We start from the raw sequence: 14,039 nt of genomic DNA, 5'->3' as shown, positions 1-14,039 counted from the left end.
AGAAACTTTCCTTTCTGCATCTAATCCAGCGTTTTCAATATCGACTCCATTTGTTTTCGATTGTAGGCGGGTGTCAGATCTCGCCTCCCAGTCCCTGTGAGGCTCAGAGTGGAGTCCAACAACAGCAAGTACTCTCATTTGGATGCTGTTTATGGTTTTGACCAGCAACTCCATGCAGACTCCGACTCAGCCGTGTCTCCCCAGGACAGTGCTTCTCCTTCTTCCACACTCAGACACGAACATCGCAGCGGCAGTCCAGTTGGGTCGGACAAGGAATCCGAAGCCAGAACAACACTGGATCACACCCAGACCGACTCTGCTCTTTTCACTCAGCTGGAGCTTCTCCACCTGGAGTGTCAGGAGAAAGAGGCCCTGATCAACAAGCTCAGCGAGCAGCTAGCCGACTGGGAAGAGCTCCATGCTCAGCTCCAGGAAAAAGACAGGCTTAATCGGCAGTATGTGGAGGCCCTGCAGGCTGCAGAATCCACCATTGCTTACCTGACTGCCTGCAGTCTGGACAGCCAGGGAGGATTTGGGTCGAACGCAGGTCCTGGCTGTGTGGATTCTGATGCTGCCCTCCACAGCAGATGCATGGAGCTACAAAAAGCCCTACAGGAGAAAGAGGAGCTCAACAACCAGTTTATAGAGCTTTTGGACATGGCAGGGAAAGTCATCGCCTCCTCTGACAGCCAAGAAAAGAATCCAGAAAGCAGCGATTTATGTTTGAAGATAGAAACGACCTTGCAGCAGGTGAATTCATCTTCAAATAGACAGAGCCCTAGAGGTGGCTCTGGAAGCACAGAGGACTCTGTGCAGGAGTTACAACGACACGCAGACTCTTTGCAGGAGGCCCTGTGGGAGCAAAACAGGCTTAATGCCGAGCTGCAGGAAAAACTGAGAGCTGCAGATGCCGCTGCTCAACAGGGCTTCAGTAGTAACAGTGCTGACCAGGATGGTAAATGCTTGAGGCAGATGGCAGCAGAGTCACTCAAGGAAAAGGACTCAAGAGAACACCCAATAAAAATGGGAGGTTCTGATGTCTGTTTAAATCCGGAGATGACCAAAGTACTAATGAAGTGCCTTAGTGCAGCAGAGTCTGCTGTTGCCTCTCTGGCAGCACATTGTACAAATACCAGCTCTGTGGCTTCTGCTAGATCATCACAGTCCAGCCCTGACCTGCAGATGAACTTGGATACACTTCAGAGAGCCCTGCAGGAGAGGAAGGAACTGGGAGAACCCTCCCAGCCATCCACCAAATCCAGCGGCAGCCAGTCCGCTGCTTCATGTGGAACAAAGGGACAGCTTCACCATGAGCTCCACGACAACCTCTGCCGCCTCTACAAGGCCTTCAGCGATCACTGTCAGAGGATCTCTGAACTCCAAGCTGCCCTGCAAGAAGAGAGGGGCCGAAGAGAGGAGAGCAGGGACCACAGGACAGCCACGGATGCCAAGGGATTACCACCGAGCGTTCAGGTCCAACTGGAGACTCTCCATAAGGCGCTGAGAGAGAAGAAGAAAGCATGTAAAAACCTGGAGGAAAAATTGGCCACCGTTCTCACCAACACACTTTCCCCTGAAACTGCACGGAAAGGTAAGAATTGTGCATGTACACTTCGGATTTGTAAGGATTTTGTGATTCTGCAAAGGCATGTAAAGTGAAATCCTTCTGTTCACTCTAAAGGAGAGAGAGACGAGATTCTGTACACATTATATGATTTCTTCCTAACCCAACATGTATTGCCTCCAATGCCAGCTCTGGAGCAGGATGACAAAGGCGTGCAGGTGGATTTGCAGGACCTGGGTTACGAAACCAGTGGCAAGAGTGAGAACGATAGGGAAGAGAGCAGTAGCACAGGTAGACGGCCTTTAGACAGACATTGCATGTCTGTCTGCTGAGTGGACACTAATCTCCCATATGGATAGATTCTCTTTATATGTTTGCATGAGAAGCGAACAAAGGAAACTGTCTCTTACCTCGAGGAATGTTTTCTCTTTGGGTCTCATAACCTCACACTGTCTACTGGTTTTAATCTGGTATTTCTCTGCACTATTCCCAAATTCGAAATGGGCTGTCAATATATTTGCATTGACAATTTCTTGCATGCTTCCACCCTGAAGTTTGGGAATGTCTTTCGAGCACTCATTAACCTTTCACGTTTTATTTCCTATCCTACTTCACGGTCCAGCTGTATCTCAGTTGTTTTATTTCTTCACATGGCACAATCACCGTTTCTTCTCTACGTCTTTTCATGTTTTCCTGTTTCCCCAGTTGATTAGTGTGTGTGTCCCCTTGTGTTGCCAGATCTAGAGGTTGGTGTGAAACCTAGCTGCAGTGCCTCTAGCCTGCCTTCCCTGCTGAAACACGAGCAGGCCACATTCTCCTCTACCGAAAACCTGGACTCAACGTCCAGCACCCCGTACCCTAGTTCCCCAGCTCTCAGCTCAGCCAAGGTATTCAACTCACTTTTCTCCAAACCCCATCTTTCAACAAGCTGTAACTCAGCACTGCAAGTCTGTTGATCTCTGGATTTCTTCACATGTTGAGCAGTGCATTAGTTTTGTTTCTAAAATGTGAAATTTCGGATTTTCTGACGATTTACAACCCTTTGAAACACACTAACTAGGACATCCAGTGTAAACACTATTAGTATTTCCCCACTGCCCTGAATGCCACTAACATATGAGAGTGCTGACTTAGCTTAGCAGCTCCGTCTGGCTCTTCACTGCATCTGAGAGAGTTTACACTCCAGCAATCCAAGCAGATTCTACCCAAGATGCCAAAGATGCTGGTTTTTTCTCTTGTTGCATTAAAAAGAGAAAATGAAGTGCTTGAAAATGCAAAGCAAGTATGTTATTTAAGAAGCTGAACAAGAATGTTTCCAAACAAAATAACAGTCAGAGTTTTCATTTGTCCTTATCATACTTCAACAGCACTGAAGAAGACAAAGCTTAGTGGATTGGCAGTTAACGACTTTAAATCTTATTCTGTTTAATGACAGTTTGCTTCTGTAAAATGTATGAAACCCAAAGTATTAGCAGAGACTGATAATTGACTGTTAGTAACCCTCTCTGGTCTGTTTTTTCAGGTCAGTCTGAAAAGCCTGCAGGCCTTTGATGAGTACGGCGTTTCTGAAGACCCTCTTCAGCTTCAGGGACAAGTCAGAGAGCTGAAGGTCCAGCTGGAAAACCAGACCAAACTCATCCTTCAGATGCAAAGTTTTCTGCGCCGGAGTTCTCTGTCCAGTGACCTCGCTGCCAACACCTCTGATCCCTCGACCGTCAGGGATCAAGAGGGGACGCAGAGAGAGGACCATAGCCAGGACCGGAGCTGCAGAGGTGGGCAGCTCAGGGAGAAAAGCGAGGGGGAGAAGCATGCGATGAAGGATAAAAACAGCCATCTGAATGTGGAAGTGGACAGAGAGAGGGCACTGAACAGAAGCACGAGTGAACAGCTGCAGCAGACACGCAGCCGCTCCACATCACCTGCCAGGTTAGCAGCCTTTATCACCGCGTTATCAGTATTAGAATGGTTTTTTTGGGCAGCGTAAAAGCTGCTTAGTCATTCTGAAAATCAAATCTCGACTCATGCTGTTGTGTTTCCATCCCCCTCTGCTTGCCCTCATTCTGTCTTCTCCGCAGACTGGACTCCCTGGTACAGTCGCAGGCCAGGGAGCTGTCACAACTGAGGCAGCAGATCAAGGAGAGCCGCAGGCTGGGAGGCCTGCAGCGTCGGCAGCTGGAGGAGCTGAGAAAGGCCTTCAAGGAGCTGCTGCAGGCCAGCCAAGTCGACTACTACATGGGGGAGGTGGTCAAAGAGCAGCTGGATAAGAGCCTGGGAATTCTGGACAGGCTGGAGGGACGGCTGGACAAAGGTAGCCAGGGCATCTTTTTAGGAAAAGCGTTAATAACCACAACCACACCGCACAAACACGGTTATTAATTATCAATACTTGATAAAGCAGGGACTGAGTTTTTAAAAAGCAGCTTGTGCAGACATGTCTTGATGCTTTCAGAAAAAGAGAGCCACCAGCCGAGAGACGAACACACAAGAGCGTTCAGTCGTAACTGATTGTCACAGACAGGTCTTTGACAGCGTCTTTTCCTCTGTCTGCTAGGAGACTCTCATCCGGATAATGAGGATGTGGCGGCTCTGGAGCTGTCTCGCAGGTACGTCTCAGGCTCACATACAGCGTTTGCTCGTCGCCAACGTCTCCATTAATCATGCAGCCCCCTTTTTAAATACGAGGTTACAGGAATACGTAGGTACTCGTCCTGATACTTTAATTACATGGTCAAAGAATTGTTTGACAATTTTGGAATTATGCTTGTTCACTTTCTGGCGGAGGGTTTGATGAGAAGATTGATACCGCTGCCATTTCAGTTCCCCCTGTGGCTGGAGCCAGCAGCCACAGGAGGAAACAGTCAGCCTGGTTCTGTCCAGCAGTTATTTAAAAAAAAAAAAAAGTCCAGCTTGTGACCCTGTTTTAGATTGTGAGTTGGCATCTTACACTTACACATCTTACACAACAGGACAGAGCCAGGCTAATGGTTGAAGTGTTTGCTAAGCTAACCTGACCTAACCAGCTGTTATCTAGTGTTTTAGATATTTCACCCTATTTTTTTCAGTACTGTGAATAGTAACTCTGTATTGGTTAAGGTCATGTTGTACATGTGTTTGTTTTAGGATTTGCTAGTTTGGGTGTTTGTCTTATGACCCTTTTAAAGACCCCCTCCCCTCCCTCCCCTCCCTCCCCTCCCTCCCCACCCTCCCCACCTCCACCCAGCCATTTGCCTTATGACCCCAGGCGGTGTGTGTTTTGTTGGTTTTGAATGGCGTCCCACTGTTGACCTAATTTTTTTCTGTGGCAATCAAAACATAAAGGTTCGACTGCCCCCTAACTGGGTCAGTGGTGACTATGAGAAATTAGATGGGAGCGCACAGACACACACAGACACACACACACACACACACACACACCACATGTCAATGTTGATCCATTTATCTCCGCCACAGCTCAAGCTCCGGAAAGCAAATTAACTATCATTATCATTATTATATATTATTAAGCTATTTAACACAAGTTCAGTTCAACCGTCTGGACAAAATTTGGATTTATTTATTTATTTATTTATTTTTTAACAATTTCTACAATTTTATTACCCACTATTGGCAGGAAATACAGCAAATTATCATTGAATGCAAAGTGCAGTTTCCCCTCTTGATTGATGGGGTGATTGAAAGCATCTGCGGTTCAGAAAAATGTTATTTTATTTAGATTTATTTAAAGTAATACTGACTTTGCACAGCTGAATCTTTCACAGTAGTCTTGTGTCCTTGGATAAGGAAAGAATCATAGTGACATACGTTCATCCTCATTTCTTACTGATGTGGGCAGCGTTGGGGAGCTTCAGCAGGGACCACAGTTACTGCTGTCTTATGAGGAGAGCATGAGAGAGCCTCCTGACAGCCCGGCTAGGATCCAGCAGGAGCTAGATTATCTGCGTGTGGAGCTAGAGGGCGAGAGAGAGCTGCTACAGCAGCACGTCTGCTTCCTCGTCCAGCAAAACCTCACCCTGGCAGAATGCACCAGGGAGCAGCTGGACATGTGAGTGGGTTTGATCCAGACGGACAGCATGACGTGTGCTGTGAACTTCCTGTTTTCCAGCTGTGTGTTTTCTGCTGAAAGTGGCAAACCGCTTTTCTTGACATCTTCAGTTGTGTTTCCGTCCCTCGCGATTGCGTTCTTATCTTTCCTGTTTTACATTTGTTTGCTCTCTGCCTCCCAATGAAACGATGTGATGGATACAGTCAAGCTCCGGGGGGCCCCTCTGGGAGACAAACTAGAATATAAACCAAACTAATTCCCCTCTTCCTCCTCCCAGGTTGGCGAAAGAGCTGCAGGAAAAGAACCGTGTGATCCAGAGCCTGCAGAGCCAACTGAGAGGCCAAAGTCCCAGCAGCCACCACAGCTCTCACTCTGAACTGTACCACTCCGACAGGACCTCCTCCTCCTGCTACAGCAGCTCGGCCACACAGGGCGGAGATCGAGGCCACAGTAAGCACAAAGCTATGTTTATATGCGCTCATATAAGACTAGATGAATACCTAAACTAGAGCTGGAATTGAGTTGTGATTGGGTGTGAAAGCCAAGGCAAATTATGGTCTTAAGTGTCACAGACCCAGCCAGGTATACTGTGTTCTAGACTAAGATTAACTCAGTTTGCTCCATTAAAAATGCATATTTTCCTCTTGTCATGCCTCGGTGTTATCGTTGACATTACGTGCGTTCTTGTCCCGGGTCTCGCAGCCTGTAATGGCACTTATTTTCCACTCAGATCCTTTCTGTTTCAACGAGGCGTCCCACAGGACAAAGCATGCCGGCCAAGGACAGAGAAGGTGTCCAGTTTCAGTCCAGCTCCACTTAAAGTTGCATTATTCAGTGGCACCTATCCGGTTCATTCTTCAAATTGTGTTTCCCCGTTTAAAAGAGACAGTGAGGCATGCGGATACCCAAACTCACATTTATGTTACTGCTACAAAACTGTAGCAGTACCTGTTTGGCTCCTTTAATTTGTGGCAGTTCATCTTCGTCATTTGCTGTAACAGGTGTCGCATCCCAAAGGGTTAATTTAGGGACCTGTTAACAAGTGATGAGGGGTAAAAGAAAGCTCTCACTAGTAATTGTGAAAAAGCCCTTTACACCGCAGTAAGTGTTGGCGAATATCTACTTTTTCTCTTAATCCACGTACCTTTTGTTGTGTTTCTGCACATGCTTAGGCCAGAGACAACCTCCTGATTGGCCGGGAGCATCCGTCCCTCCCGCAGGTGGAGCTCAGGAGGAAGGTGTGTCCGGTGCCGGCAGGCTGCAGGGCCTGCAGAGGGAGAACGGGCGACTGCAGGAGCAGCTGAGGAGCAGCGAGGTGCTCAACGCCAGCCTGCGCAGTGAACTGGACCTACACCGTACGATCATTGGCCAGACCAGCTCTCACCATCAGCAACAGGATCGTAGCCACCAGCAGGACGGGTCAGGGGCTCAGACGGATGCACGAAAACCAGAGGGAGACATTGGCTCACAGAGGAATGTTGCCGAACAGCCTCGCGCAATGAATTCAGGTAATTATGGGATAAAGCTGGGTCTGTTGCTAATAAAAAAATAATTAACAAAAAACACTTTAAAACAACAGAGTAGACTCAGGCTTTTGTTATTGAAGACAAGCAAATTGTGTGTTTGGTTTTTTTTGGTATCATGGTGAAGAAGTTGGATTGTGCCCTTCATTGAAGTTGTAGTGAGGTCATCAGAGTTTTCTCTGCTTGGGCTTTGAAAGTACACATTTTTATCATCAACACTTGAACAGTTACAGGTTTTAACAAAATAACTTATCAAGTTGCATCTTTGGAAATGTAGAATCTTGTTTTTCTGTAGCTTAACTCCCAATATAGGTCGGGATATAGCAACCTTTGCTGTTTGATTTTAGTGATTTCAGGTTTTTTTGTTCACCTTTTGATTTATCTTTGTTCATGTTTGTCTGTCAGGCTTGCTGGAAGAACATCTACAGGAGATCCGAGCGTTGCGGCAGCGCCTCGAGGAGAGCATCCGCACCAACGACCTTCTCAGGGAACAGCTGGAGAAACGATTGGCCGAGGTGGAGAAAGACCCAGGTACGCACCTGAAATCACTCTTCCTCTGTCTCTGCCTGTTTGGTTATAAGAAAGCATTCATGCCGTTGTTGTTGACTTGACGAATGTGTGTGTGCCCGTGTTCAGCAGCCACCAACATCTTCATCCACGGCAACGACGAGCAGGGTCAGTTGACCAATGAGGTGCGATTCCTCTGGGGCCAAAACCAAATCCTGAAGGAGCAGCTGAACATGGGCTCGAGAGGTAAAACACACATTTTTATACATGCTCATTTCAATACACGCCTGTTCAACCAGTAGACAAACAGTGCTGGAGTAACAATATTTTTCCAGATCTGCACTTCTGAAATCTATCACTGAGATGACACTTAATACCACTTTACTGATGTTTTGACTTTCTCCAGACAAGCAGAAGGAGAACGAGAAGCTACGGGAGACTCTGGCCAGACGGACGGCCAAACTGGAGCAGAGCAGGAAGGAGTGCGAAGCTCTGAGGCAAGAAAACTGCCGACTGCAGGAGAGGCTGGAGCACAGCAGCCAGGAAAACACCCAGCTGCAGGACACACTTCACTACAGCAAGGAGGAGCTGCACGGGTACACACACACACACACACACACACACACACACACACACACACACACACACACACACACAGACACACTGATGTTTGTATCTATATTGAAAACTATGACTAAATATGCTCATCAGTGACTGCATACAGGACTGAAATGAGTTTTAAAAATATAAACTTTATTTTATTGACAAAAAAAAATTGTTTCCAAACCAAATGTTGCAATGGAATGGACATTTCCCATCACCCAACACCTACCACAAAATACGTCAGTTAGGTTAACATAACATTTTTTATGAAGCTGTATTAATTATTATGAAAACTATTGGTTTGGCTGACATGTCCAATGAAATGATTTAAATGTCAAGAGTTTCCAGTCCCTGAAGCTGCACTAAATATAATAAGAATAAGGTGAAAATAGTTCTGTCAACTTGACTGAAAAAACAATGTGATGAGTAAATATACAAAACTGATACAAAACTAACAAACACATTATCGCAGACTAAAAGAAAGCTGGCAAAATAAGTCTTACACACACACTATCAATACTTCTCTTCTTCATGCAACCTGAAACTACACAAGGCTGCTAATTACCATTCTAATGAGTCATTACTATTATCATTATTCCATTCTGTTTATACAACTCAGAAACATGATCGTCTCCACATCATTTGTAGGCTCCTCCGTGAACACACACTCGCATGCTAACGTATCATAATGATGGTATGTGACCTGTTGCCCCCGAGTCCCACTGGCACAGTTGAGTGAGGCTGACATCCGAAACCTGGAGTCTAGTTTACTGTCAGATCACTTCTCCTCTCCCTTTCCTTACCATGTCTCTTTATTGTGTGTGTGGGTTTGTAAACTACATGAACAAGGTGCATTGTTTTTGTTTTGTTTAGACATTTTTCTTTCGTTCGTGTTAAGAATTTTATGTTGATTTTTCATTTTTCAAATTTTCGCAATTGATCCTATCATCACAAGGATTGTAATGTTTGCTTTTTGTTCAAACAGGCTGAGATACGATTCTGATATTTTGTAATTCTGTATTAAAATAAATTGGCTAAGAAGAGTCCAAAAAAACCAAAAAAGTGAAATATCATACAAATGAAAAATCTTCAGGCAAAACACAAGCGAGTTGCTGACACATTTTTTAAAGCAATAATGGTTTACACTGAACACAGCCTGAGCTTTATGCCACCAGGCTCCAACAAACGCACTTTTATTTGTTTTATCACATTGTCACCCATTTTTTAAATAGAAAACAAATCTAAGCAGCCTTACATGCACCGATGGGTCAAGTGTAGATGACCCTCTGTCTCAGTGATACATTAGTTCATATGAATCTTTTATTTTTATGATAGATGGGTTTTTTTTAATCACTGAATTTGGTGTGTGATTGTTCCCAGGTTGCAGTGTGAGGTGAAGCTCCAGAGGCAGCAGCTGTCAGACTCCCAGCATCTTCTGCAGTCGCTGCGTGTGGAGCTCCAAGTTTACGAAAAGATCAAGACGGAAACTCAGAAGCACAAAGGTACTCCAAGTTTTTTTTTTTGTTTTTTTAAAGATTGAGTTTCATAGTTCAAATACCAGTGGTTGGAGACAAGACTTGTGTGACTGAGCAAACATGACAAATCATCCCAATTTTACAGGCTTTTAGTTGAAACTTGTCCAGCCTGTCTCAGTCTCAGTTGCCAAACAGATTTTTTCCTTTTCATCCTTTTATTCCTGCTGTTTGACAGAGTAACAGTAGTTTTATGACCCTCCTGCAAAGGGAAAAGCTGTGCTCTCTATGTCTAAAAGTCTTTAAAATGTCTGTTTTTTAAATGGTCACAAATGTGAACTGACATTTTTTAAAGATTGTCTGGTCTTCACAAATCAACCAGACTACATTTTCAATTGAGAGTCAGCGGAAAGCAAAGAGAAGTGTTCACCTTGCTCCTGGTTAAAGTTTTTACTGTTGCTTCAGTTTTCAGCTGTTCTGAACCTTTATTTCCTGTTCCACTCCAACATGATGATGTTTCTCCCTCCCTCATTGCTCCTCTCAGCAGAATCCCGCAGGGTGACCCAGGAGCCCGTCTCCGTCCCTCCCTCCGGCTCGGTGGACCTGAGCGAGCTGCTGTCGGAGATCAGACACCTGCGGCTGCAGCTGGAGAGAAGCATCCAGACCAACACGGCGCTGCGGCAGAGGCTGGAGGAGCAGCTGCTCAGAGGACCCAACCGCTCTGAAACCATCAACATCAACTACCTGCTGTCGTCGCCAGGTAAACACACACTCTACATGCTTATTAGCTGAGACACACAGATGAGAATCTGCCAGGTCGCGTCAGTGTTGTTGTTTACATTTTTTTAGACGAAGGAGGCAGGTCACCAGGTCGCGACGGCGCCGATCCTCTCTGTCACTCATTTCAGAGTCACAATGAATACACCAGCGTCCACCATGGTAAGGAAACTTCATCTAAAGTGACATGGCGTTTAATTGTAGGAACAAATACAAGCCTGGATTAGCTCACCATGACGTGCTTTAATCTTTTCAGAGGAGAAACGTCACGTCCACTCAGAGGTAGACGGAGGCTCGGCCAGCGGCAGCTCGGGCGACAGTGTGACTGGCGCTCCCTCTCGCCTGGTGCCTGGCCACCGGATGTGGGCCAATCGCAACGGCCGCCATGTTTTGGGTCTGATTGAGGACTACAGCGCCCTCCGCAAGCAGATCTCGGACGGACGGAAGCTGTCGCACGGCATGGTGACCCAGCTGCAGGAGTGTCTGCACACGTTCAGACAGCAGGGCTCCGACAACAAGGTATGATTTTAGTTGTGGTTTGTTGTGCACTGACCGATTATAACAAGTCTGAAGGCTGATCTCAGGTTTTAACCCTCACAGGTGATGGAGGAGCAGCATCTGAAGGGTTTATCTGGCAGCGTGAACAACATGCAGCACGTGTTAGAGGAGGCCGGTCGGCTGCTCAAACTGGTGTGGAGAGTCTCTCTGCCGGCCGGTAACACAGCAGGAGACGGCAGCAACAACCAGCAGGTAGACATGCACAAACACACAGACTGTATCTACCCAATCTAATCAACCATCCACGCAAACCGAATCTTAATGTTTTTATCCTCCATATCAGGACGAGCTGCTGAAAAATGAGATAGCCAGGCTGAAGAGCCGGCTGTCGCAGCAGGAGAGGATGCTGAGCGGAGCCGTGAAACGCCTCCGAACCACCAACCAGCTCAAAGAGGGAATGGAAAGAGTCATCATCGATCAGCGTAAGAAGCTAATTGCATGATCAATCATTTTTAAAGCAATTTATCGAGCCAAAATTTCAAATATTGTCTGTTTTAGCTTCTCTGATGTGAGGATTTCTTACTTTTCATTGTTTTTATATTATCGTAAATTGAATAGCTTTCTGTATCGTCCTGAGAAAATAGTTCACCCAATTGTTCACATTTTTCACTAAATGTATAGATTTAAGAATGATTCAGATAGTTAATCCTCAGTTTCAGCTCTTCAATCAGTAAATTCATTGATGTTACTGTCTGATATATTTGTCCCCTTTAGTGTATCTAACCCACGGCGTGTTGAAGAAAGCCAGGGGGAATTTAGAGGTGAGTTTGGAAAGAACATAATATATGCACCAGTTCTTAGATGTTGAACTAACGTTCTTGTCCGCAGTGGTAAATTCATCTCTTCTTTTCCTTCTAATCCTCTTTGTGAAATTACGATAGACAAATTACTGTACCCTGTTTGGCCTGAAAGGCGTGTCTGGAGGACCAGACGAAGGTTAGTGTGGTTGAAGTGCAGGCTTTGAGAGTGATCTGATGCATGAGATTCATGAGACCTTTTCATTTGCTTTTATTTGCATGAAGCAAATACCAAAATATTACTCTGGGCTGCCAGTTTGTTTGGTCGACTGAGCAAATTCTAGTGTAATAATCCTACCATTGTGTCTGTTTTGGGACATTTTCATGTAAGTGTAGCTAGCCGTACCGTATAAACTCGAAATGTGTCATGCTGTGTTTGAATGACTGTGTGAAAAAGTCTGCATTTATGATGCATGATCAGCCTTTTCTACTTAAAAGGAGGCACCTTAAAAGGAATATTTAGGGAAATGTGCTTATTGGCTTTCTTGCTAAGACAATTAGCATAAAGATTGGAAATAATGGGAAATGGCTAGCTTGGCTCCATCCAAAGGTTAAGTTTAAAAAGTTTTGATTTATTGGGGACCCTTATATTTACTTTTGGACGGAACCAAGTGAGCCATTTCCCTTTTGCTTACAGTTTTTATGCTAAGCTAACTGTCTCCTAGGTTGAACTTCATATTTAAAGCTTCTCAAGCTTATAATTATCAGGCTTGTCCACACACATTTTTTATATATATATATATATATATATATATATATATATATATATATATATATATATATATATATATATATATATATATATATATATATATATATATATATATATATATATATATATATATATATATATATATATATATATATATATATATATAATATATATATATATATATATATATATATATATATATATATATATACACACACACACACATTAATAAGGTTTTTCAGGATATGATAACCATTTCACAAAATATCATGGTATACAGTATTTCATTGAGTCATTGAGGATCTAAGAAGACTCGTCACGTTTTCCAGCCATGTTTGTTGAAAATCCTGCAGAATATAAAATCTCCTGCACATGCATGACCACTGTATGTAAATGGCCATGTGATGGTATGAAAGTACAGAGAGAGAAAAAATCAATTGTGTATGTGTGGAATAAACCTCTTGTCAGAAAGCAAATCAGCATAATTTCCCAAAATGTTACAGTGTTCCTTTTGAACAAGATGTCAGGTGCATGTCTCTGCAGGCACTCATCAGCATTTATGCCCTCATAACCAGCTGGTCTTACCCTGCATGTCCAAAGATGTGAAGTGACTGTTGCTGTTTGCAGGCTGATGTTACAGTATGTTGTCATCTTGTGTTCCAGGAGGTCCCAGTCAATGGCCAGTAGGGGACACTACAGACCTGCATCCTGAGCAGCTAAGCGCTGCCGTTTCCAGGCGGACTGCAGGCAGCAGACTCTCTGAATCCTCCGAGGATCACAACAGTGACGCCTCTCTACACTGCAGCTTTTAAACCCGCTGCTACTCAGCTTTTGATAATGTAGCTACCTAATGTTCATCAGGCTTTATTATCCTGCCTTTCTGTCCTGCTGAACGACTGTCACCTTACTCTCCTGATATCAAAGCCTTTTTGTACTTTTAAATTGCACATGCCTGCCTTCAATTTGATTTATTTTAGGTACTGAAGTTGAAAAAGCTGTTTTTTAAAAAAGAAAAAAGAAAAGAAAATGCCTTTGTAAATAGTAGCTCCTGCAATTTAAATATTTTTCCTTTTATTCTTTTTATATGATGCATATAAGAACATGAAAATGTATTTTATTACTGACGTTATAGATTTTTTTGTTTCATCGGTCAGTTTGTGTATAGAATGGTTCAAAGAATTATGTTCAAATGCAGTAAAGAAAAAACATTTAATGAAACTCAACTGTGGTACTAAAGTCCCTTTATTTGCGATTACATTTTTTGGTACAAATCTTGGCAGCCAGTTTAAAGCAGAGATGGGAAAATAGCAAAGTTCAGATCAAGATGAAGACAGGTAGACATAGTGCTGCTTTAGCGCAAGCTGTTTTTCATTCACTCGTACATAGGATTAAATTTGAAAGGTCAAATTTTTTGTCAAAATGTGTCATACTGTGTTTAACATGTTAAAGATTCTGCATTTATGATGCATGATCAGCCTTTTCTT

The 14,039-nt window shown here is 44.1% G+C and overlaps 1 protein-coding gene across 9 annotated transcripts in view; it reads left to right on the top strand.

Annotated features, from left to right (window-relative positions):
• cdk5rap2 (CDK5 regulatory subunit associated protein 2) overlaps positions 1–13,778 on the top strand; it is a 33,005-nt gene extending 19,227 nt beyond the window's left edge. For 4 of the 9 annotated variants that reach the window (XM_037117990.1, XM_037117988.1, XM_037117986.1 and 1 more), the window contains exons 32-50: positions 67–1,591; positions 1,754–1,855; positions 2,303–2,451; positions 3,087–3,490; positions 3,640–3,872; positions 4,116–4,167; positions 5,884–6,056; positions 6,779–7,114; positions 7,535–7,660; positions 7,766–7,882; positions 8,043–8,232; positions 9,620–9,741; positions 10,256–10,471; positions 10,561–10,650; positions 10,745–11,007; positions 11,089–11,238; positions 11,330–11,468; positions 11,761–11,807; positions 13,219–13,778. In XM_037117990.1, the coding sequence (XP_036973885.1) occupies positions 67–1,591; positions 1,754–1,855; positions 2,303–2,451; positions 3,087–3,490; positions 3,640–3,872; positions 4,116–4,167; positions 5,884–6,056; positions 6,779–7,114; positions 7,535–7,660; positions 7,766–7,882; positions 8,043–8,232; positions 9,620–9,741; positions 10,256–10,471; positions 10,561–10,650; positions 10,745–11,007; positions 11,089–11,238; positions 11,330–11,468; positions 11,761–11,807; positions 13,219–13,242 (4,458 nt within the window). In that variant the 3' untranslated portion in view covers positions 13,243–13,778. The remainder of the gene's footprint in view (positions 1–66; positions 1,592–1,753; positions 1,856–2,302; positions 2,452–3,086; positions 3,491–3,639; positions 3,873–4,115; positions 4,168–5,883; positions 6,057–6,778; positions 7,115–7,534; positions 7,661–7,765; positions 7,883–8,042; positions 8,233–9,619; positions 9,742–10,255; positions 10,472–10,560; positions 10,651–10,744; positions 11,008–11,088; positions 11,239–11,329; positions 11,469–11,760; positions 11,808–13,218) is intronic. The other 5 variants (XM_037117995.1, XM_037117987.1, XM_037117992.1 and 2 more) reach the window with 4 other exon arrangements.
• The last annotated feature ends 261 nt before the right edge of the window (positions 13,779–14,039 follow it).

Source organism: Acanthopagrus latus, chromosome 12 (genome assembly GCF_904848185.1).
Source record: "Acanthopagrus latus isolate v.2019 chromosome 12, fAcaLat1.1, whole genome shotgun sequence".
Classification (NCBI taxonomy): domain Eukaryota; kingdom Metazoa; phylum Chordata; class Actinopteri; order Spariformes; family Sparidae; genus Acanthopagrus; species Acanthopagrus latus.
The sequence above is the reverse complement of the archived record's forward strand: the minus strand, read 5'-3'. Positions and strand labels throughout refer to the sequence as shown.